The sequence below is a fragment of the Leuciscus leuciscus genome, assembly GCF_965113295.1.
Source record: "Leuciscus leuciscus genome assembly, chromosome: 20".
Lineage (NCBI taxonomy): Eukaryota > Metazoa > Chordata > Actinopteri > Cypriniformes > Leuciscidae > Leuciscus > Leuciscus leuciscus.
The window spans coordinates 17,244,574-17,270,985 of NC_138744.1; the positions used below are offsets into that span (position 1 = coordinate 17,244,574).

At 38.2% G+C, this 26,412-nt stretch overlaps 1 protein-coding gene and 1 long non-coding RNA gene across 2 annotated transcripts in view; one reads left to right on the forward strand and one right to left on the reverse strand.

Annotated features, from left to right (window-relative positions):
* Positions 1–1,520: 1,520 nt before the first annotated feature.
* LOC309483822 lies at positions 1,521–14,471 on the reverse strand. Its single transcript, XR_014200655.1, has 3 exons — positions 14,365–14,471; positions 12,365–12,422; positions 1,521–1,701 (listed from the first exon to the last, which is right to left on the reverse strand). It is a non-coding gene; the product is annotated as an uncharacterized lncRNA (long non-coding RNA).
* Positions 6,186–26,412, forward strand: part of atp8b2 (ATPase phospholipid transporting 8B2) — a 42,435-nt gene continuing 22,208 nt past the window's right edge. The window contains exons 1-5 of the mRNA XM_082149796.1: positions 6,186–6,392; positions 10,374–10,441; positions 25,694–25,752; positions 25,841–25,954; positions 26,188–26,286. Coding sequence (XP_082005922.1) covers positions 10,417–10,441; positions 25,694–25,752; positions 25,841–25,954; positions 26,188–26,286 — 297 coding nt within the window. The 5' untranslated portion in view covers positions 6,186–6,392; positions 10,374–10,416. The remainder of the gene's footprint in view (positions 6,393–10,373; positions 10,442–25,693; positions 25,753–25,840; positions 25,955–26,187; positions 26,287–26,412) is intronic.

Here is a 26,412-nt window from a genome sequence, read left to right on the forward strand (position 1 = left end):
AGGTGTATGGCCATTAACTTTTCCTTAGTGTTTGGGGTCACTCTCTCAACACATTAAAGTAACTGGCTAATAATTCTGGGCAAACTATTCTGGCATTTGCTCACAAGATGTAACAGATTTGCCCGGATGTGTGGGTCAAAATATCCACAACAACCATATAAAATCAATTATACAGTCATACTTGTCACGTATCCAGTCACTAGTGATGCCAAAATGAGGCTTCCTGAACAACTGAGACCTCGCAGCCCATTGCTTCAGCCAGAGGTTCATTACTCGAAGCTTCATTCAGCATTGCTCACTAGTGACACCTTGCTGCTGTGCAAAGAAATAGCAGACAAATAAATTAATTTTATTTATTTATTTTCTTCTCACGGTTAATGTCTGTAACCTTTCATTTGCAATAATAAAAAGACATGAGCAGAAATTTGTCCATTGCCTGAGTATAATATAAAATATGTATCTTTCTCTGTCTGAATTTACTTGTGCAGAGACAGCTGTCACACACACACAGTTAATTCATTGTTCATAAATTGTTTGGATAGTGACAGTATGAACAACAAAAGTGACACTGTGTTGAGTGCAGTGCTTATGGTGGAGGGAGTGTAGTAAAATAAACTGCAACAGCATAGTCTGGGGTGGGAAAATTTGTTTCTGGGGGTTATTGTGCAGTGAACTGTTACTAGTTTTAGTGCAGTGTTGTGCTTATTGGACTGGGGATGTAGAGGAGCAAACTGCAACACTGCAGTTTGGGGTGGGTGAAGGAAGGATACAAAAGATTTTTATTGAGAAACAGAATTATTTCAAGTGTGTTGGGGTTTAGACGATTCCTCTTCTCGGACAAAATCTCTCCAGCCTTGGAAAAGAAGGAACAGTGGATGCAGGGGAACATAAAAATGCCAGTGCCAGCTGGTATAAATGAGGATACTGATGCTTCTGTTGAACCCAGACAGGGGAGGATTCCCTCTAACTTGCTGGCTCCATTACCAGGAAAAAGGAAGAGGTCACAAAAAGCAAACAAATCCAAAAGGGCAATCCAAATCAAAAAGCAATCCAGTCCAGATCCAAAAATCCAAATCAATCCAAATAATCGTATCTAATTAATATAACAAGACGATAATATAGCTACTATAATTAATAATAACAATATACTATATCTATTCTAACCTGATAATGTAATAATATACAGCCCTAACACATATGACACAATAACGACAATGACAATGATAGTTATATAACTCTCTGACTCTCTGACACTACTACAACTGCCTCTACTACTCCTGACAACACCCACAAGGTGGTGCGAGTTTCGAACCCCCTCGAACACAAGCCTTCGAACACAAGCCTCGAATCGCGGCTTCATCTGGCACGCCCATTTTTTCTCGACACAAGCTCCGACGCCTCGGTTCAAATATCACATCGCTACCAGTCACCACACCAGCTCTGTCACCTCTACCGCACTACTCTTCCCAGCATCCCTCATGTTTCCCACCTGCACGCCATCACCTAATTACATCGGCACCTGCACCGCATCATCAGCACTCCCTATAAAGAGACACTTCTCCTGCTCTCCCTTGTCTGGTCTCGTCTATATGTACACCTTAAGACTGATTACATGTACCTTACCTGTTCTGTGGAAACCTTACCTGTCTTTTGTTGTCTGCCATCTGTCACCTGCCCTTTGTCTGTGTCTGGAACCGTCATCTGCAAATAGAGACATTCGTTCACAGCCAGCCAAGTCATCCTGTATCTGTTATTTATCCATCATACCACCAGTCTGCATTCCTGTTCAGTTCTGTGTATCTGTCCAATAAACTCTATGTTTGAACTCTTACCTGTCTGCATCCTTCTGTTCTGTGACAATACTTAAGTTGGATAACAACTCAATAACTGTGGTATTTAATAGTATTTAAACACTATTCAGAGATCCTCGAAAATGTATGTCCTTATCCATATTGCCAAGGCCATATTAAAAGGCAAAATAAATTAATGATCAGTATCAGGGTTGCCAGGTCTGCATTTAAGCTGAATATTAATTATAAATGTTAACTAGATGTATTCACTATCTGTCTAGCGATGTGTGTTTATGCTGATGTAAATGTAAAAAATGATTTGTCTTTTTAAATCTTCTTGTCATTATATTTATTGAGTTGGCTCGTGCGTTTTATGTTTCGCACTTCAGAATTGTGACGTCATTTAAGGTAAGGGAGCATATAGTAAGCTCCGATGTTCCCTCGTTTTTGTGCTGCATTGTGGGATTTTCAGGGAGCGAACATTCCATTGCGCTGGAAGGATTTTGCGATTGAGGATATGTTTACACGACAACTAAAAACTACTAATATACTGAAAAAAGATACGTTTTTTCTTTGCATTTTTCGCATACAGACGACACCATTGTCAAAACAATCCACCGTTCTCACAGATCAGCGAAAATGATTAAAAACACTGTATAATGCATGTCAGGCCAGTAGTTGGCGACGTTATTTAGTAAAGAAATACTATGGGCCAATAGACTGAGCACGTAATACGCATGCACATGACGTCACCGTTTTCACAAATTCACGTTTTTGTAGTAGTAGTTTACGTACACGGAGATGATAACAGTATTATTTTCAAAAATTGCACTTAGAAAACCTTTTCAAAAGTTTGCATTTTTCAGGCCCCCTTGTCGTGTAAATGAACAGCCAAAACGCATAAAAAGTTTTCTGCTTTTAGTTGAAAACAATGTTGTGTAAACGGACAGTATTTCTGCAGATATATTTGTCTATGTTCGTCATTCGAAAAGGGAAACCGATGCTGCAGGCTGCAGACACACAAACCGTAAACAAAGCTTGCTTGCCATTTTAAAAATCAATCCTGCAGATCACTTTCTTTATTCCACTCCACTCATGTTAATATTAAAAGATTCGCCCAGGAACACTTAAATTAGAACAGCCTTCTATCTGTACCGTTTTGACTTCTTTTCTCTCTGTTTTGCTATTATTCTTGTGCACTGACTCATTCACAAAGCTGAACAGCCAATCAGAGTTCTCTCTCTCTCACTGATGGCCCGATGCATATTCTACATGCTGAATTAGCCCAAAAAACCCAGACAGTGTCCGACTAGAGCCAACGGTGCAGAACACACTGAAAAAACTAAGTCGGCAGATGCTTAAAGTCCGAAGGCCGATCGTCGGCTTGGTGTGTAACAGGTTTTATTGATGCCTATGGGAAACTCCAGCATTTAAATTCAGTTTGTCGCAGTTTGGAGAGATCGATTTGCTGATCACTTCCTGTGCACGGGCCCTTACTCCTCCACTGGTTCCGTCCGGCATCCAGATATCCTTGTTTCCACTGGTTCTGCACAGACCCAAGTCATCCTCTTCTTCATCCCCATCAGTCTGGATCTCAATCATCTTCGTCACAGATGGTACTGTCCTTCTTTAAGTCTCTTTCTTCACCGCTGGTCCTACCCAGCTCAAAGCTTGCATTACTGCTAATGATGCTCCCACCCAGCATCCCTCTTAGATCCGCCTTGGGGTTCAGATTTGCCAGCTCACCCAAGGGGTGTCTACTCCAGTGCTCCACCTCAGACCTCTGCCTTGGCTCCTCCCTCCCTCGGCTCCCCCCGGGACTGTCATCCCCTCTGCTCCACGGTGCTTCCTCGTCCCACCAGCTTCACCTTGGTCGGACATCGCTCTGTCTGTGCCACGGACTTCCAAGCCTTCCGCTGCGCTTCACTCTCCACCCTTTTCAGCTCTGTCTGGCTCCACCTTCCTTCTGGCTCCTCCTGGGTCCTGGCTCCACCTTGGTCGCACTGGCTCCGCACGGCCCTCCAGGACCTCCGTTGTCGCCCGGTCCCTCCAGTCTCTTGGATCCACCCAGGTCTCCAGATCTCTCGGCTCCACCGCTGGTTGCCAGACTGCTAACTCTGCCCTGGCTCCTCCCACCATTGGTTCCACAGTGGGCCTTCATACTAACTGTGCTCTGGATTTCCTTTTTTTTGTCTAGTGTTGGTTGTGCTATGCACTCTGTTTCGCTTGTTAAATCATTATGGGTGCTCTTTTGTTTTGTATTTTGTAAAGATATTATTGCTAAACTAAACTTCTGTGCCTCTCCTCATCTTCTTAATCTGGAACGTGATAATATGCTTCATGAGCATTTCATATGCTCTATATTGTACTATTACATCAGACTTTATATTACACTTATAATTCATACAATTTATACTGTAGCCTACTGTAGTTTTATTTATTTTATCATATCACCACTGTAAATGTTTTACTGGATCCATTAAGGATTACCTTATAATTATTCTGCCCTACAAAGCAAAAAGGCAGTAACTGCATTTTTGGTCAAAAATGAGTTATTATCCTTTTCATGACATTCAAGGCATCCTTTGTTATGTGACAAAACATCTTATCTCAAATGTGTGTCGTTTTGGAGAAAAATGGTAATAGTTTTTTGAGAATCTGTAGTTACTGCCTTTTTCCTTGGTATGGTGCCACGTTTTTGGTAAGTAATACAAAGCAAATGTACAAAGCAAGAATACAGTAACTGCAAAATAGGGGTAAAATATCAAATTAAATATGGGGATTGATATGTACAAAGAGTAAGCTAATATAAAGTAACAAAACAGCCACATGTCCAATAATCTACCTACAACTACTTAGGCTGGATGACAGAATAACTTTAAAGTCATTTTTCTCAGTTCTGCACTCTGCGTAGTTACTGCCTTTTTGCTTTGTAGGGCAGTATTGTGTTTGTACTGATTTTCTTCTTTTCCTTCGCACAATTTTGTACATATGGAGAACAAGTCATTCTGCGCAAACATGCTTAGTTTAATGAATTTATGATGCTCGGCTGAAAGATGAAAACTGTGATATGAATGTTCCCCATTTCCTTCTAATCCTAATCTTTTTTTCTATAGGTTTACATCCCTTTGAATGGAAATAAATGCATTGATTTAGTTCATTTCTATAAAGTATAGTGTACTGACAGTATAGTTTTATATAATTTGTGCACAAAGAAATTTGTGAAATGCTACAGTACATTTCACTATTTCACAGAGAAGAACTGATGTTTTTATGTTTGTGGTTTCAAATTGTTTGGCCAGCTATTTTAAGAAAAATGTATATTAAGATATAAATTAGATAATTAGATAATCACATTTATAAGAAACAACTCAAACCAGAATCTACATTCAAACCATATGGGAAAAGTTTTTAATGTGAGTTTTATCATGTATGATGTTGGAAATAATCAAAATATTTGATTATATGAGTGTGCAGTTCAGCTCTTTACTTAGAGGGAGATTTGCATGCATGCTTATTATAAATGTGTATTTTGTATTCACACCAGACTGTAAAAAAAAAACAAGTTCGCATATTTCCAATATCTACTAGCCTACTGTAATGTTGCCCCAGAAACCATGTGGAGTATGTTTTAATGCAAGGAGTAAACAGTCTTTCCAGAAGAGGCCATCTCACGCAAGCTTAAAGACAGGCAACAAAAGAAAATTAAAAAGAAAATTAATTTTGAAAGTGAGAAGAGAAGACTAGGGGCAGCTAAACCTACATGTGGTTAGCTAAGGTTAAGCCAGACAGAAAATCAACCTGACCGTCCAGAACTTTTTGTCTCTCGAAATAAATTATAGACCCATCCATTGATATATAGAAATTAATTGATATCTACCTACCCTAGCGCTATCTAGCTAATCGTTTATAAATAATAAATGTTGCATCATTGCTAAACAACAATAACTTTAGCAGATAATTTGACATAGGCCTACCTCAATTCGTGTCGCTGTACGGCCTCCCCCTACTGGACGCATCACGAACAACAGGGGCGTAAAACATCGTGCACTGATATGAATGAAGAATCACAAAAAGTCCAGCAGAGGGCGCACACGACAAACCAAAACAATAAGCACATGGTAAAAGTCGGCACTGCCCCCATGCTGCACTATGAAAAAAGTTACAAAATATTTCTGCTGAATTCATTTTAAATTGTATGACAAACATTCTTAAAAACCATATTAAATAACAAAATGAAAATGCTTGCAGTCATGCCACTTACTGGAATAAATCGGACATGTAACAAAATTGGATTTATTTTTTCTTTATTTTCGCTTTTACAGAAAACATTATTGAACAGTGCAAGACTGAAAGTGAGAAAGAGCAAAGCAGATGCAGATGCAAACACCGCCCCTCCACCCACGCCTCCCTCATCCTATTACTATGAGCAGCTGCTGGCCTATCGTGTCCGATACACTTTCACCTTTCAAGGATGTTTTGATCGTCAATGATAGCGTGCATTCGATAAATAACCTATGTTGCCTTAACCCGACGGGATACCTGTAGAAAAGGAACAGAGATGTCTGAAATCAGCATTGCTTACAAGAGGAGCTGATAAAGGTAATGTCCTTGCTTATCCGCCAATAATAGCTTTACTTTTAGTTCAGTATAGGCTCTACATGCTAACAGCGTGACTTCTGAGGAAACAGTTAGCAAAAACTTGCATAAATATCGTTGGTTTCTCTCTTTCTCTCTCTTTTAAACTCTCAAAATAGCTTTGTGAAACTCCACCACAGCGGTGTTCTAAGCATTGTGACATCCTGCTTCATTAGTCGATATATTTTGTTGTATATTTCCCATGTACCACGTAGTAAACAATATGACCACCTAATGAATGCTTTAACCTAATCATTCTCACAGATGAACTTATGCCAAGTTACGCCATTCATTCTGAAGAGCGTAAGCAGTAATTTATGAATTTCAGTTCACATTGCATCTCAACTGTGAAATATCTTTGAGCTGCGCATGTCTCAAATTCCAAATGTTACTTTGACAAATATAATGTTGATTTACAAGTTATGACATAGGCCTATTAACCATTGAGTTTATCAATCACGAGTTTATAATAGGTCTGCTTTTTGATAAGAACATTGCCCAACATTATATTATATAACTAATGCTTAAAAGTGTATTACTTGCTACAAGTGAAAAAAAAGTTAAGAGTAAGAAATAGGCCTACCATGGATATTTAAGTTCTATGTTTATGTATCAGAATAAACCCTGAATAAAACCCTAAATGATTTGCTGTGTTTGTTCTTTTGTTGTGTTAAAAAGAGTATCAGACTGTTTCAGACTATAACAGATTGTTTCTCGTTAGGTTCAGAATTTTCAGGTTAGGTATTTGCAAGTAACTTGTAAACTTAATTGAACCGAGGATTTAAGCTAGTTCTTGAAATTCCTTTGAGGGTAAAATTCTGACTGACAGCCAAGAAATGTTTTGTGGTGCTTAGAGAACCACTAATGTTATAATTCCCTAGTGAAGGAAAGCATATGAGCAGCATGGGCATGATCAATTATATAGACCGATATGTAACTGTAATAATTATTAATATAATTATATGCATTTGGCCACATCTGTTTGTGTATCTATGAATAGAGAGTGAGAGAGCAGACCCATTATTTTCTGTATCATTATTGTGGTTTTGGTTTAATGGTGATTTCCTGTTTGACCTTTTGAGGCAGTAAGCATGAAAAATGGAGATAGAAATGAGGAAAAACAGATGGGAAGCCAATGAGGGCAGAAGAATTATTGGAAAATAAACAAGATTAACGTGTACAGGAGCAAAATGCAAAGGATGTAAATTAAATATGCTACACATAGTATGTTCATTGTAAATTATAGATAAAAAATAAATAAAAAGCTGACATGTTCAGCCTTACATGACCACAAATAAATATAAAAAAATATTCAATTAAATCAAAATATTCCTCACGATTAAAATGCAAGTCCCCTCTCTGATTATTCAGTCTGGTTTGCATTGTGTGACAGACTGTATTCTTTATCCATGCATGTAACATAATGTGAGAGAATCATTCTGTGCTACATGATGCTTATTAGAGATGCTGAGTCAAATGACTTCCTTTACACCACTGCAGTCTGTTGTCAGTCTGAAGATGTGTACTTCTCCGACTGTTTACAACATGGCTTCCAGATCTGGGATGTTTAGTGTCAAAAGCAGCCTGTTTTTTGGGTTTGTCCTTAAGTAGCTTTGTGCGCATCAGTGTGTGTCCTTGCTTGTGTGTGTGTGTGTGTGTGGTGGGTCATTGGTTTTGACCTGCTGGTGTGTAAGCCTCCAGTCAGATACATGGTAATAGACTCTAATCATAGCTGACACACATGTGTACCAGCTTGTCTGTCCATGTGAGTGTGTGTGCATAGACAGAAATATTCCATCTCACCTGAGTTAACCTTTAGTTACTTTATACTGTGCATTCTTTGCATCTTTGGATTCTATCATCTTTGGATTTGTTATTTTTTGTGAGAATATTTTTACCTGCAGCAGCATTTATGTTTTTCTGTTCTCAACCCAGGGGTGGCCTCCTCCTACCCAACCCTTCCCACGCTCTCGAACAGTCTGCTTTGATTATCTACATAAAATGAAATCATATCTTTATTGTGGGTATTCAAAGCAACAGATCATTTTCAGTTATATTCTGAGGGCAGCTCAAAGACAGAAAAATATCTCTTCGATGACTCTGCATGATGACCTCTGTTGGTTAAGGAAATATAAAAGTCAATATTTGCAAGCCTGTAATGATGACTAAAATTTCCTTCAGGGAAAGTCAAAATGCCTTAATGTGCGTATGATGATCATGGATAAAAGCACTGAAACCAATGCATTGCTGTGTTTGAGAAAATGCATGTTTTTAAACCATAGGCATGTGATATTAAAATTCTGTCCAAAACAGAAAAGCCACTAATTATTTTCACATTATGGATGATATTATAAATCTATACGCTTTGTAAAAAAAAAAGAAGCTTTTCTTTAGCTCAGTGGTAAGAGCATTGCGTTAACAACGCAAGGTTGTGGGTTCGATCCCAGGGGATTGCACATACCTATGTATAAATGTATAGGATAACACAATGTAAGTCGCTTTGGATAAAAGCGTCTGCCAAATGCATAAATGTAAATGTAAAAAGAAGGGAAGGTAAAACATTTTAATACAGTATGAAAGATAGGCTAAATATTAATTGGGGACCTTCTATAGAAAAGATAATTCTGTTTGAATTATTTGAGAACATAAAATCTCTGATATACCCACACCAAAGTTCTTTTTCGTTCTTAATTTAGGGGTAAAACGAAGTTCGAAATACGTGAGCAGCGGTATACTGTTATGTTTGCACTTAGCTCTATGGTACTCCTGTAAAGTCACGTCATGTTTATTTATATTTATAACCCAGAGAGAAAGAAGGCGGAGCCTCCGCGCACAGCTACCTATTTACTAAATTGCAACGGACCAATGGTAGTACAAAGGTGTTTACCAGCCGTGGCGAACTTTTCCGAACTTTTTCTTTCTCCGATTTCGCTTAAAGTATATCGGGGCCTTAACTTTTCATAATAAAGGAAAGACCCCTGCAATGCTGGTAAGATTAATTGCTACCCCTTTAATTTGGTGCTAGTGATTCTAAATCTAAGAATTGGCAGAACAATTTCAATATACAATATTGGCAGATACAGTAAGAAAAACAGATATATGATGTATATATATTGAACATTCATATTAAACCAGGTCCCTGTATGGAAAACTATGTGATAGTTTATAAACTATTCCATAAAAATGCAGAATTGGGCAAAACTGCATGTGTCTAATTCTGTGATATAACACTGCAGAGTATAACATTACTTTCTGTTATCTGTTGAGGTTTAAGTCGTATCATCTGCATTCATGGAACCATCATTTTTTTCATCATTTGTTTTATTGAATAAAAGAATCACACTAATATAGAAAAGAGCATTTCAACCTCCCATTGTATAAAATTTCTAAACAATTGAGTGAGGCGACGTCTGCCTCTATATTCCCTGTGCGTCAGGCATAGGAGACAGAATGCAGACAGCATGTGGCGTCTTCAGAGAGAAATGTATTGGTAACCAGACCCACAGACATCAATGTGTTTCTGGAACAAATCTAACCAGACCACTTCTATCACTTAGCATTAGCATTTAGTCTTAATAACAGTGCTGATGTTTCCAGCTTTTTTGTTTTATAACTAATGTGTACGTGTAACCACCTTAAACAGTTGTCCTATCAGTTATCTTAATGTTATCATGATTAAAATATATATGGACAAAAAAGTGTCTAGGTTTTCCAAAAGTTAAGCATTGAGATTACGGCGACAGGTTCATTAGCAGAGGCTTAGTTTTAGCTGACTGATCTGCATACTGTCGTTGTCAAGGATTAAATGTCGTTGAACTCCTGAGTGAGCGTAAACTGTTGGTACGTCCCCTGTTTTACCCTTGAAATCCTGTTGACATTGTGGTTCTCTCTCTCTCTCGGTGTGTGTGTGTGTGTGCGTGTGTGTGTGTTTGCATGTTGGTGTAGATTTTCCCATGGGACGGAGCGGCAGAATTTCAGAGGTGTGGAAATGTTCAGAAAGAGACCTCCCCCAGGTAAACAATTAGCTACTCTCCCTAAACACACACACACATTTAAATTGAATTACCATTTTGTGCTCTGAATTTAAAATACACACATACTCAAGGGCTCAATCTTCAAATCAGCTCAGTCTTCACTCTCATGGCACTTTGTAGCCTAACTATTTAACGTTTCGGTGAATTGTTGACTAATTCGAATGAATTCGTGCATTTGTCATTTGTACACTTTCGGACAGTCTGCTTACGCCCCACTAATGGCTACATTAGGAGCGGACCTTCATGCTTATACATTTTTTTCCGCATACTTCTGTACAAATCATACAAAATCATACAAAATCATAAAATAGTTGTTTTCTCATAACAATAGGTTGCTCAGCTCGAGCAGAGATGCTTACAAAAGTTAGCCTCTTTGATTTCTCAGTAGTAAGATATGAAATATCTTCATAAATTACACTCTAAAAAATAAAGGTTCTTTATTAGCATTGATGGTTCCATGAAGAACCTTTTAAAATCAATGGACCTTTTTCATAGCACAAAATGTTCCTTATGGTGGAAAAAGCTTCTTTAGATTATTAAAATGTTCTTTACCCTAAATAATGGTTCTTTTTAGAACTGTGGTAAGCAAATTTAAAGGGGTCCTATAATGCCCTTTTACAAAGTCTTGATTTTGTTTTTGGGGTGTATATGTTTTCATGCTTGATTGTTCAAAAAAAGCATTATTTTTTACATATTTTACATTATATTACCTCTCTCCTCAGTCTGGTTGAATGCGTCATTTTCGATGAAGCCCCTCCTTCTGAAATGCGAAATGTGCTGTGATTGGTTAACTGGCACAGTGTGTTGTGATTGGCAGCGCTTAGCGCGTGTTCAGGAAATGTCAAGCCCCTTCATAACCGCAAGCTCTACTCAGATGTAAATATTAACGATGGTGTCGATTTCAAACCATTTCGAGCCCGATTCAGACCCTGACAGTGTTAACGAACAAGAGGATTTTGCTGAACGGATTTCAAGCACAGATTTCACAGGATGTTTCAGAGAGTGGTATGTTTTTTTTGTGATTTTCTTGTAGATACGATGTTATCCAACATTTAATCATATTTTTCAGAAAACTGTGGTAATACAAACAGTAATCGATCACAAACTCATGGATAATTTTCCTAAGGGGCGTTGAACAGTCTACAACAGTTACAAAAGCTAAAGTAAACACTACATCAATACTGTAATGTTAGTTAGCAAGCTAGCGGAGGCAAAGTTTTGCCCTTCGTTTACATCATAGCAACTACATAAAGCTTATAATTGGAACTGTTAATAGAAAACACAACTACAAATAATACGACATACTTGCAAGTTGTGATCCATAAACAACAGATTGTCCCGACAAAATGGGAACTACTACGTCTTTCAGGAGAAGCCTTTGTGCGTATAGCCTGCACTGTACTCTGTTCTGGAAACTGTTCTCCGTAAAATGTGCAGCGCACAGATAAACGTACTTGAGGTTATAAAGTTCAGGAACAGTGTTAAAAAAAGTTTGTCAGCCTTAGGACAAACCTCTTCCGGTGAGTAAAATACAGAGACAACAACTCTTCCTCTTCTCTAAAACGGCCCTACACAGGGTTGCTGGCTTGCTGCACACTTTTTAAAGTCAAATTTAAGGCTTTTTAAGACCTGAAGAAATCTAAATTAATACCGTACATTAGGAGTGCGCAATATTGACAAAAATATATAGAGATATTTTCAAAGTTTTGTTGATAATAATTAGATGATATTTTATTGATTGTGTTTTTTACTGGTACCATGGCTGGTTTATTGGATTTTAAAAATCAAATTTAAGACTTTTTAAGGATCCGCGGGAACCCTGCCAACATGGCCTCACCCCCTTTGTTGCGTGTTCCTGGGGGCATGGTTTATGTAAATTTTAAGGTTTGTGATGTCACCAACCATGGAAAAAGCTCATTGTAGTCCCTACCAGCCGTTGGTTGTAGTCCTTAAAGGGTAACTAAACCCTAAACCAACTTTTTTTAGTTAATGATCTGTAAGAATGGGGCTTTATTAGTGCTGTTCATTGATTCAAGTCGTTTTTTTGACATTTGTGTTTAAAGTGTTTTAATTTGACAAAATATGGTGTAAAAACGTCTGAGTGCTGCCCTCTTCAGGTTGAACAGTGGCTACTGCAGTTGAATTTTCCTATTGGAAGTTGTGGTACACTCTGATGTCAGAGAGTACCAGCTAACCACGCCCTTGCCTACAGAGAGATACGTCTCAGATGCACACCCCCTCTCCACTGGGCTCTGCCTACTTTTTCAGCATTTTTCAAATATTGCCAGTGGGTGGAGTCAGGCTCTGACCAGGGGTTTAGTTACCCTTTAAGTGATTTCTGTAAAAAAAAAAAAAAAAAAGTCTCCCTTTAAAACTTTGAGCATTGATGCTTCATAATGTGAGATAGATTCTAAGCAGCTAAACCAAACATTCAATATTTGACAGTGGTTTTAGGATAGAAATGTTAAACAACCGACAAAAATAATCAGGCAAATAAACTTTTGTCTAATTTCGCAATTTTTTTAATTAAAAATAGGCCTATGTACATGGTTAATGTAATGAATAGCAACTGTCAATGTGAGGGGGCAAGAAACATTAACAAAGCAATTACATCATATTAGGCATATAAGATTAATAATGAATGTGTACATATTGTGAATACATTTTATACATTTATATACCTAGCTTTCCTGGTAGCCTTCAGTTAATTCACTTATCTAAGAAAATGATTCACAAAACATAAATATCATCAGCTGATCCTATGTTTAGCCTTCACTGACACAGATGAAAATGAAAAGACTATCAGTCAAAGCTCAGCTTTTAGGAGGTGAAGAGACAGGACAGGATAAGGAGACTGAGAGAAAAAGAAAGAGTGATGGAGATGAGGAGAGAGCAGGTATTGACAAATAATCTACTGCCCACTGACATTTTTTGGCCTTCAAACGTCTTAAAATCCTGATGTAGATCAGAGAAATCAAATTTTTGCATGTCCTTGTACCCCCCTAACTAGCTCAAACTTGGGACCTCTGTGATTATAAAACCCTGCCTACAGCCCTCCATGGGTCTGATATTGTTCCAAAGCTTGGATCTTGTTTTTACTGTGGTGCAGCAACATCAAAAGTTAAATACGTACACGTGAGTTGGGAGGGTTCCTTCCTTGGCACGAGACTCCCCCTCTCTCCACACACTCTGAGCTACATACAGGCATAGCACGTGCACAGACACCTGACTGGTCCAGATGTCTTCCGCAGTGCCACCCCTTCTTACCCCCTCTTTGCCCTGGTATCCCACTGCCTATTTATCTGGAGCCATTTTTGCTCTGAATCTGATTACTATTTGGATATTTCATTGCCAGAGGAGCCAGTAATATGCCCGCTGGCTCCTCTTGTTTTACATCTTTCTCAGCTCTGCAGTGTAAGTTGCCCCGGCAACCTCATCAGGCAGTTCGTATTGGCCACATCCTTGGCCAATAGAAGGGCTTTCTGATTATGTCATATAAAAACAACGTCGTAGTTCTAGTGGCGCCAGTGTTTTGACATAGTCCGGTGAGAATGTTATGTCGTCGTCAGCGTCAGCCCAGTCAAAAATCGATATTTTAGAGGTTTTTAGTTGTTTGCCAATTAATGTTTGCTTATTTAGGAGTTTAAAGCCATTTTAATTTATTAGACTATAACATTTAATTTAAAAAAATCATACAAGCCAAGCATATCTGAAACAGAAAGTTACTCAAATTGAACTGCACGTAGGCTAAAATAGCAGTCGTATATTATTCGTTTTGAGAAAGTGTAATCGATTCTGGTTCACATCGAATGACCTCAACGACGACTCTGCGGCAAATCAAAAGGGAGAGGGAGAGAGCTGTAATTTCCCGCCGCGTCTGTAATTTGATGTGTTCCACTCACCACTCGTCATTCGGCGCCGGTCTGCAGCTGCCGCGCGCGCGTTTCTCCGTCGCTCCGCTGGTGTGAAGTCCTATCGCTGCGTGCGCACACTGCGCAGAGCTATGTAAATGAAACAACGGTGGGACAACATGACTATCCCGAAAGACATCCCAGAGAAGTGGTTTCCAATCATTCTCCCTCTAAAAAGGAAGAAAGAGGGATTAACCAACACGACAAAAATAAGAAACGGAGCAGGTACCTTTGCTTTGCGTTGTCATTTGTTTACCACAGATGATCTGAATTAAGTCTAGCTGTTTTTATTTATTTATTATTGTTCTAAATATATAACATTATATTCATAGTGAAATAGAGGTAATTTAAACTTTAAATCAATAATTTAAAATTTATTATTATTATTTTATCAATGTTTCATCCTCCTTGAACACTTCCCTGTCATGTAAATAAATTCAAAAAACATAGTGTTCTCCCATAAGTGTTTATTCATTCATTATTTCACCCTAATGATTGTTTCACAAAATCAAGCCAATATCCAGTATCCATATCCAGCGCACGTGTGTGTATGTTTGTGTGCGTATGTCCCATGACCTTGTGATCATACCCATCATGCTTTCCCCTGTCAACACTCACAAATATCTCAGTATATTTACTGCATCTCCAATCATTTTAAATGTGAATAGTCAGCCTTTATAAAGGGCTTGTTATCGAGTGTTATTGAGATGATTGCATAACCTAATTTCTACATTGAAAGTTAATGTCTCAAGATTGGTCACATGATATAGGCTACAGTATCTCACAATATTTAATTGACTGACTTCAAGGATGTAGGTTTGATTTGGACATTGGTGGGGACATAAAAACAGAAGAAAAAAAAACTTTATTTAGGGATTGACATTAAGATTTTTAGACTTGACATCAATTAATCAGTTCTGTAATGTTATAAGTTAAAGGTAAAGATGACAAGGAGGCAGTTTAACAGAGTTTTAACTGACCTTTACTGTGTTGTTTTTTTAATTCTGTGGATATTTGAACTAACAGTTTGCTTCAAACATTCAGTTAAACAACATTTAAGTTGAAGTTAAAGAGGTTAATGTGCACGTAGGCTATTCAAACACTTAGCCTACCTAACTCTGTTCATGCACTAAATGCACATCCTTGAAAGAGCGCAGATTTCTTACTTCTTACTTTGACTTCTCTAGGAATGTCAATGGTATGACCCATTTCAGATGCTTCCAAAATTACAACAACAGTGGTTATAAATATGATATATATATATATCTCAAAATGATTGCTAGGGACAATTCAGTATCGCTGAATATTGGGAAATGTCCCTAGTGTCGTCCCTACTAAATTCTATGCCCTTGACTGACTTGAAACTTTCACATCTGCTTTTTTTCCCATGCCTCATCATAGCAGTTTATTTCACAGTATAATATATATATTTATATATATATATATATATATATATATATATATATATATATATATATATATAATATTATTATTATTATTATTATATTTTTGCCCCGTTTAAATGTATTTTATGTGATTAACACAGCCAGCAACATTTTCACTCTCATGATTTGTTGTTGCAACACATGCAGTTTATATTTTTCACTAAAGGTAGTAATTGTTAGAAATGTTTTTGTAAACTTTTGTTAGTGAAATGAAGTAACTGTAAATGTAAATGTATTTAGCTGTTGTGGTTTAGAGTTGAGCTGGACCTCTTAGATTCTGTGAAGCAGACCACAACTGAACAAACATTGCTGTTTGTTTGGGGATTTTAAGTTCATCTTGATGTGTTCTGATTATCAGTCACTACTAGACAGACAGCACCATTTGAAAATGCCCAGAATGACTCATACGGACAACAGGTATAGCCTACAAGATCTGCAGTTTCATTTTCAGATCAAGAAGAGGCTGACAAAACCACCTTTGCTAACTTATTTGTACTTGTTGTCAACTTTCAAATAATCCAAATGTGATTAGACGTTGTTCATTTTTCTGTTATTTAAAGGAACTAACCTTAAGTTGACCTTTAAGGCCAAGAAATATCCAGTAGACAAGCCAAAGCCGCATGAAGAAATGTCTTGTAGTGGATTAGTTAATGTTTTAGTAATTCCAGTAACCCTGTTCCTGGCCTATTTAGAGGTTGATTTCTTAATGGGTTTGTTCAGTGAAGTCTCCCATCAGTCTATTCTGACACAGCAGTGATCATCTCCTGCACGACTATCATATCTCTGATCATTTAACATTGCCATGATCATCATTACTTCCCATTAGAGTTAGAATTTAAAGGTTTAAGGGAGATAAGTGTCTTTTTGTCATCATTGTAGATAATTTATGCCATCAAAATGGATGTAGCTGTATTTTAAATGGCGGTATAAGTGACCTCTGAATGTATTGCATATTTACTAAAACGTGAAATATTCTGGAGAATAAAGGGCTTAAAGGGGGAATTCATAACTAGCAAGATTTGCTTTTAATAAAACTTGGCTGTCTATGCATTAGAAATGTGAACAATTGATTAGAGAATGCAGATAATAAGGGTTGTGGCATCCAATGTGGTTATTTCGACAAAAATGCGGAATTTCATACAAAAGCCCTGGAAGTGTGGAAAGTCTACCAGATGATGCAAAATAATGCAGTTTTCATCATCCAGCAGACTTTACCTGACAAATATAAACATGGATATCTGGGTGCAGGAAACGTGAAAAGAGTATATTGTTCATTAACATTATGCTACCGACATTGTAAACGTACATAGTACACACTTTAATTCACGATTTTGATATACTAGAAATTCAGTTTATTAATGCCTTATTTATTTTTATATTTCGATTACTCATCCTGCGTCTTCTCCAGTCTATTTGAGTGCAAACTTCTCTGGTTTGTTATATGTGCAGTTGTCCAAGTGCTTCATATGTTTACACATGCACGCACACACATCTAAAATAGCCTTCAAGGAACATGTTTTTGCCATACTGAATGAATGCATTTGTTTTTATCTGGAGTGAAATGTTCTTTGTTGCAGTCAGTGGGTGTTAAAGGGTTAGTTCTTTTGTCATTAATTATTCACCCTCATGTCGTTCCAAACCCGTAAGACCTTCATTCATCTTTAGAACACAAATAAAGATGTTTTTGATGAAATTTTTCTTTCTGACCCCCCATAGACTGCAACGTTATTGCCACTTTCAAGGCCCAGAAATGTAGTAAAGACATTGCTTAAAATAGTCCATGTGACTACAGTGGTTCAACCTTAATGTTATGAAGCGACGAGAATACTTCATGCACACACAAAAAAAAAATAACGCCTTTATTTAACAATTTATTCTGTTCCCTCTCAATCTCTGATGTTGTTCAAGTTGTAAACACAGTGCAGTGCTTCGGGTTCTACGTCAGAACGCCGGTTCAGTATTGGCCGGCTCCTGCGTCAGCATCACATGTGAACAACGTCAGAGACTGACACAGAAGAAAAGAAATTGTAGAATAAAGTCGTTATTTTTGTTTGTTTTTTGCGCGAAAAAAGTATTCTCATTGCTTCATAACATTAAGGTTGAACCACTGTAGTCACATGGACTATTTTAACGATGTCTTTACTCTCTTGGATTTCATAAAAAATATATTTGCGATCCGAAGATGAACGACGGTCTTACAGGTTTGGAACGACATGAGGGTGAGTAATTAATGACAGCAGAAATGTCATTTTTGGGTAAACTAACCCTTTAAGCCTGCCCTTATGTGAACCTCTGTAATTCCTTTACTCTGAGAGTCTGCTAGCATACTCATAGACGGGCATATTGGTGGTCTGGTTGGGCAGATTTGGTCAGTGCAGCTAAGGTGAAGGAATAGGTTGGTGCATGATGAAGGGTATTTTTCAGGATGGATAGATGAGTCAGCCAGCTGGGCATATGAAGGCACATGGCAAAGAAGGAGTTGGGAAATGGGAGCAGACTGCAAGAGGAGAGAGGGCAAAATCAAGCAAGTGATGCATAGACACTGAGAAGAAGGTTCATGTGAAGGTCATGTGCTTGTTTTATCAGATGAACAAATGCCTCATGATGGCTCAGCATATGTTTTGGCATTAGTGTGCAGCATAGTAAACTTTCCCTCACCATACAGAACAGAAGGACCTCCTACTTTAAGGAAGAGTGAATAATGTGTAGTAAATAAAAAGAATACAAACTCTTTAAGCAAGTGCAACCATTTACTGTACATGAATGCATTAGTGGGTATTTTGCCTCTGTTAAGGATTCATGTTTCATTCCTCTGCTGTGTGTGCAAAGAGCTTGGAGTACAGTAGCAATTAGCTCACCCACTATGAGGTTAATTTGAGCCTGTGGCTTGTCTCTTTTAGGCGTTAAATAAGACAAATGCTTTGAAATAGTGGAGACAACAGGCACTACAATTGTGCTTTAGTGCTACTTTGGCATGTTGATTAAATGTGTGCTGTTTTTGAGACCTGACCGAAAGATTCCCTTTGATAAGAGTTTATTGTGTTCTTTTATATCACCAGGCATTGATTAATGGTATATAGAAATAGAAAGCAATTGTAATAATTTACAATTACTTTGCTTTTAATTTGTAATAATATTCCACAATATTACTGTTTTACTGTATTTTCCATCAAATAAATGCAGCCTTGGTGAGCATAAGAAATTTTAAAAACATAATTTGTTTTAGAAGATATAAAAAAAAAAAAAATCAAATTATTCCAAACTTTTTACTGGTAGCAGTTTTGTGAAAATAGTAAGAATAAATGATTATGCCAAAATAAAACTTAATTTTAAGTATTTTCAGATATTAAAACTGTATTAAAAATATGCTTATCATAGAATAGGTGAATTCAACATGTATTTAATGTTTGCTTCTTTTTTTAAATAAACTAATTATAGATGCTGGTAAAAATAAGCATCATGTCAATCATAGTGTCAATGAAGCTTTCCATGACTTTCAGAATAGTCCATCAATGCACCACTAGCGTATACAAGACATATGTACTGCAACATTGCACATCCATAACTTGCTGGTCTGTTTGAATTTGCACAGATTTATGAGCTAGCGTAACGGATGTCCTTGGCAGTAGTGCTGAATCACAGCAATGACTGCTCCTTCTCTGTCAACGACTGTTTTTTGAGAAACATCACACAAGCAGCGTTTCACTGCGTCTTTTGCTTGTCCTTGGCTGTATTAGTAAGGGCGCTGTGTTAAAAGTGCTTAATGGCCCAGTTTGCTGAGGTGCTGTCCGGATGGAACAAGACCCTCCGACGGCCAGAGCCATTATGTCATCGGCAGCCAATAGGCAATGCACTCTCAGACTCTGGCAACAGCAGTGTGGTTTTCCATTAGGACTGATAACAGAGAGGCAGAGAGTACAACAGATAGCCACGAGCAAGGGAAAAGATGTGACCTTGAGGAAGAGGGGAGAAAGCGAAAGGATAGGGCAATGGGAAAGGAAGGAGATAATGTATGGACAGCTGAGAGGACAGATACAGATTTTCTTCTTTCAATATAAAATAAAGGCAGGATGTTGTGAATTGAATGAATACTAAGTCACCCTTCAGAGTTATTAATGTTAGTATATGATACTTACTGCCATAGCTCACATTCTAAATTAATCTATGAGGGAGATCATAATGCTATATATTATTAGAATAATGATCATGGAATAGCCATTTTTATATGTTTATTTGTTAAAGTATACAGCTTGTCTTGTGGTCAATGACAGCAAAGAGAGTTTACTGACTAATACTAACCCAATACAGCATGGAGTATAAGTACTAAACCTCCAACTCATAACATATGGAAAACAATATGTTAACAAGCAACAGATCAAACTTACGAAGGCTGAGAATGCATGTGTTAACAGCAAGACTGATATTGTAAGTGTAAAGATACTTGTTACTATAACTATATTAGTATCCACACCAATAATAACGTATGATACCACGCATGATAACTTTTCTTTATTATAAGTATGCACTGCAGTTATGTTGTCTTCTGGTTTAAATGCTCGAGCTCTATAAAGCAGGATGGATTCTGATTGGCTGCCAATGTTTTTATCGTTCATCAGCTGAAAAGAAATTCTGAAAGGGATTCAAAGTGAGTCACAGTTATGTTTATTTAGTTTAATTTTCACTGACTTTAAGTTTGTTTATCTTCAGTCACCTACTTCCTTTGTTCTAGTTTTCCAACCAGTTATTAATTTCCATGGACATTCATTAACAAGTTTGTTTTATTTTAATAAAGACTGTTGTTATTTGAACCTTCTTCGTCATCATGTGACAGTATACCTGACCTAAAAGAAGATGGAATATAATGCAATATTTACTGCTTTAGCCTATGAAGGGCTTCCATTATTGGACTATTCAGTTCAGTTCAGCATACTTGCCCCTCTGATGACGGGACCTTAAAATCTCTATATTGAATTGGGGCAAACTTCTATCAACCTCTCAACTTACCAGACATGAGGGACAGGGCATGGAGGGAGACCATCCTACGGTTTCTGGAAAGTGTTTACCCCCAGTCCACGCCATCACCCGCGTCATCAAACCCAGAGCCTAACCAGCTAGTAGCCCAAAACACGGATAAGACACCAGAGCCCACCGCAGACTGCCTGCTGCGATGCTTCTGCCTGCTGCGATGAATGAGCCAGAGCCTGAGATGAGGACAGTGCCAACTATCGCCCCGGAGCCGAAGCCCCACAGTGATTCTAACCAGGTGTGTGAGCCAGCAACATCCGTACCAGTGGGAATATTGATGGACCTGGACACCGAAGCATAGTTGATCGAAACAAAGGTAGTGCTCCCCAACCAGCCCTGCCCTGTATCTCCTGTGTTGTTATCATCACTGCTGGTCCTGCCCAGCCCTGAATCTTCTGCGCTCTCATTGCCGCTGGTCCTGCCCAGCATAAAGCCTGTTTCATCACCCTGTAATGAGATTGTGTTGACCCCATCCAGCCTCCCTGCTCATCCAGATTCAGTCAGTCCTTCAGACCCATCTTTTCTGGTTCCCTTAAGCCCCTCATCTTCTCCCCTGACGCTTGGCTGGTTGGATAAACCTCGGGTCTTACGGTCGCCAGCTTCACCCAAACAAGTGTATCCCCCATCCCTGCGTCCGGGCGCTGATCCCGTCACTCCACCTTGGCCCGTTGACCTTTTGGCTCCTCCCTCCCTCGGCTCCACCAGAGACCATCGGCCTCACGGCTTCACTGGGCTCCCTCATCCATCTGGCTCCACCTTGGTTAGTCATCTCGTCACCCTGACTTCGCCACAGACTTACGAGCCATCAACCATGCTGTGTTCCGTCTCTCCACCCCTATAGCTTCAGCAGGCTCCGCCTTCCCCCTGGCTCCACCTTGGTCCTCTGTCACACCGATTCTGCCTCAGTCCTCAGGCACTCAGGCTTCGCCTCGGATGTTCGTCAGCCAAGACTCCATCATGGCTCCTCCCTCCGCCGACTCCGCCGTGGGCTTTCATCCTGGCTGTGCTCTGGGTTCATTTTAGGGTATTGTCGTGTGTTACACACTGTGTCATTTGCTTTATCCTATGGATCTTCCTGAGTTTGTTTTAATTTTATAAAGGCTGTTGTTATTTGAACTTTCTTTATCATCTTTGGAATTAAAACGTGACATCAGCGATATCGTTCCTCTGAGTCTTTATCATTATAGTTGTAGTGTGGACTTGGACCTATTCTAGGGAGGCGCACAACTCACAAGTACTCGAGAAGCCTACTCTAATATTTGGGCGTGACAGCGACGATCGGTCATGAAAATGATGATCGCTGTGACTTTAAAAATATATTATTGTTATTGCTGCATTTTTGTATCTGAGTTCTGATTGGTTAGATGATATGGTACAGTATGCCATATACAATAACATTGTAATGAGAACACTATTGTAAAAGAATGTTGTAAATTCTTTGTGCTTTAGTTTCCCATGTTTCAGCATTGTTATTACGGGAAGAACGCATCCACAACAGGAGTTAGATTCAGACAAGCACGATCAAGTTCACATGCACAGTCGCTTCCTTTTGTGCATAAGTAAGTTGTAATATTACATTTATGTTGTATATTTCTGAATAATCTCATATATGATACTTTTGGTTGAGTTTATTAACCCACTAACAAAGCGCTTCAATTTACCGGTGTGCATTCACGCTTTGATGCATTGTTATTTTTCTAATCATATTTTTATTTGTCAACATTAGTTGTCATAACAGTGTTTCAATTAAAATATTTTCATTATCGCCATGATGGACACACTCGAGTACTTGTTTTTTGTAGACTCCTTAGTAGGCTACTCAAAATGAAAAAAAAAATGGACAAAAATGCCCATCCCTAATTACAACGATTATTAAAACTTTATAGTTATCGGCATCATTATAGTTATCATCCTTGATGTGAATGGACCTTTAATCTATACACATGGTGTATTATTGACCTTAAACGTGACCATAGGAATGGTATTTTCCTGTGAAATAGTTCACCCCCAAAAAAAAAAAAAAATGTACTGACTGTCATGGCATATCAAATCTGTATGATTTGCTTTTCTCTGTGGAACACAAAATATTTTGAACAACATTGGTGTCCAAGCAATAATAGAACCCTTTGACTTTTATTGTATGGACCAAATAAAAACAGCCATTTTTCAAAATACAGTATCTTCTTATGTGCTTCACAGAACAATGAAAGTCATACAGATTTGGAACGACATGGAGCATGAGTAAATTATGACCGAATTTTCAGTCTCTTTAAAGGGTTAGTTCACCCAAAAATGTCTCCAGTGGTTTAACCTCAATTTTATGAAGCGATGCAAGTGCTTTGTTTGCACAAATAAACATAATTTACCACTTTATTTTTAAAATATTAATCTCCAACGCACGTTCACGAAACAAGGTCTGCTCTCGCATCAACACAGCACGCATGCGTCGTGGTGCTCTCGTGAACGCGCATTGGAGATTAATCAAGTGGTAAATTGTTTTTTGTTTTTTGCGCAAACAAAGCACTTGCGTCGCTTCATAGAATTGAGGTTAAACCACTGGAGTCACATGGATTACTTAAATGATGTCTTTACTACCTTTCTGGGGCTTAAAAGTGATAGTTGCGTAGGCTGACAATGGAGGGACAGAAATCTCTCAGATTTCATTAAGAAGATCTTCATTTGTCTTCCGAAGATTAACCGAAGTCTTATATGCAGGGTGAGTAATTAATGACAGAATTTTCATTTTTGGGTGAACTATCCCTTTAAGGGTACATATTAGAACCCTAGGTTAGGGTTAGGTTAAATAGGTACTACAAAGGAGTACTTTTAAGGGTACTGCCCCCATTAAAAGTTAATGTGCAGCTTTTGCTGACAGTGTATTTTTTTTTTTTTTTTTTTTTTTTTTTGTGGCAGCATAAGGTTGTTTTAGTGTGTGTGCATATTGCTGTGTGTTGGCTATGTGGGCAGTGCATGTAAATCGGCCAGAGCTGTTTAAACACAGGAAACCACAGACATTGAGAGTCTTTGTGACTGAGCAGAGGACCAGAGCAGGTGTGAGGGGCTTAGTGCAGGAGGAAACGGGCCACAGACTGGCTATATTTGCATGCATGCATGGGTTCATGGGTTTGACCTTTTGATGCAAACATACAGTAAATGGTGCAGATGCAGCTCTCGGCCATTTAGCAGACCTCTTTCTCTCACTATCAAGCAGGGAGTAAATGAGGTCAGTCTTTTTTTCATTTTTTTTTTTCAAAGAAGATTCTCATCTATATTACAGCAGCACAGAGTGAAATCAGACCAACCAAATGCTTCAATATATCTTTATCTGCAAGCTACTTGCAAACTATCACAGTAAACGTTTTTTTTGAGGGTGACGAAGAGATGAGAGATAAGAATGAGTTTCTGTGTCTTTTGTCTTGAGAGGAGAGGTTTGATGGAGATGATGATGCTCAACACTTCCTTGGTCTATCTTCAGCTCTAGCCAGCAAAAACTAGACTTTTTGCAAATTCACGATGGTCCATGATCTTTTCATCACACTAGAGCAAAGGGACTTGTCTCCTCCACTAAGATGCAGCAAGTCACACATGGATAATATGATGTGATCAAACACACACTCACTCTCTTTCTCTCGCTCTCTCTTTCTCACGTACAGACAGTCTGTCACATGGAGTGGCCATTACCTAGCACAAAAATACTGTGCAGCTGTGAGCACAGGATGTGACAGATACATAGCGAAGTGAATTCGGCAAAGACATTTTCTACAATTTCTATAAAAATAGGAGAGAACCAAAAAAAGGAGCTTTTCTCAGAAACAAACTTTTGTGTTGTTTTACTACACACTACACACTGTGTTTTTGTATCATACATGTCAGTCTGGCTGGAAACAGGTGTAAAGAGCTAAATGTGAGCTTCTGAAACTGAGTCTCGCTTTCAACAGAAGTGAAAACAGCAGGTTTATGACTATATGCTAACCACAGTCTATTCTGTCACACTTGATCCCATTTTCAGCCTCATCATGCAGAAATTAATCGGTCACACTACAATTAGCCATTGGTTCCTTCTTGTTGTTGTTTTGCGCTTGACTTAGCAACCACAGCTCGGTCACACTTGATGAAAGTTGGTGTTGAGCATTGACACGACCCTCTGACCATATAGTTTGTCTCATGAGGAACTGAAAGTTACTGTATGCCACTGCCACTTGATGATGTCTTTAAGTGTGTGACTTTTATGGTTGTGGCATTGACCAATGTGCTCTTTTCACACTGAAGAACTGACTTTTTTCTCTGCAAAATAAAGTGCATTTTGCATGTGTTGATTGTTTTGAATGGAACACACAATCTAAAACATTCATTGTTTCGAACATTTTCCAAAAATTATATTTTGGTTGTTGGAACAGTGATTTAAAATGTCATAAAAACATGATAATGTTTAGTTTCCTTAATGAGAGTGGAACATTATTTTAAGGTTAGAATCATGTTCATTAATTAAACTTTAAAAAAAATTTTTATCAACATTCTTGGAGTGTTGATTTGTAACATTGCAAGAAAGTAAATGTGACCAGTTTCATTAATGTTAATATAATGTTATAAAAGGTTAGTATGAGGTTTCTGAAATGTTCTTTAAACTTCATTTTCAAGAACTACTCAACATTCCAGGTACATTGATTTGTGTAACATGTGCAATACAGTACGTGGAATGGCGCTCTAAAGCAAATCACTTTGCTCAAACTGAGCAAATATGTCAAGACATTATTAAATGGAAAAAGATTGAGGACACTTTTAGAATGTCCACTTTAAATGTATCTTTCATCAGCCCATGTTTTTCAGCTCATGTTTTGTTTTCTTCACAGAGGAGGAAAGGAGAGTCCGAGGCAATGATAGAGAGTACAATGAGAAGTTTCAGTATGCTGTAAGTCACAAATTCAGCCTGTACAGTCACACATTCAACCTGTATCTTCTGCCTATCCCACCCCCTTCATCTCTTTTCCTGTCCGCAGAACAACTGCATCATGACCTCAAAGTACAACATCATCACCTTCCTACCAGTCAACCTGTTTGAGCAGTTCCAGGAAGTTGCCAATACTTACTTCCTGTTTCTTCTCATACTGCAGGTATATACTCCACGTAAATGTTTATTATTAATGCTGATTATGTGCAGATAAAACGGTGAGGTCATTTTCAAAGGTCTATTCATGGTTTTGATCATGACAATATATTCTTCTAGACCTAAGCCTGCAATTAACGGCACATGGACACCCATTAACATGCATGTTCTCACTAATCAATATTGTTAGATGGTGAGTTAAAAATGCCTAAAATTAATTGTGTGTATGTTTTGTCTCAGTTGATTCCACAGATTTCCTCATTGTCCTGGTTCACCACCATTGTGCCTTTAGTGCTGGTGCTGAGCATCACTGCTGTCAAAGATGCCACCGATGACTATGTGAGTCTCACACACACGCATACTGTAACTTACTGTAACTTCCAAACTCCCCCCCTCACCAGAAATATTGCAACATTCATAACATCACCTTAAACACCTCAACTACCTCACGAAAAAACAGTTAGA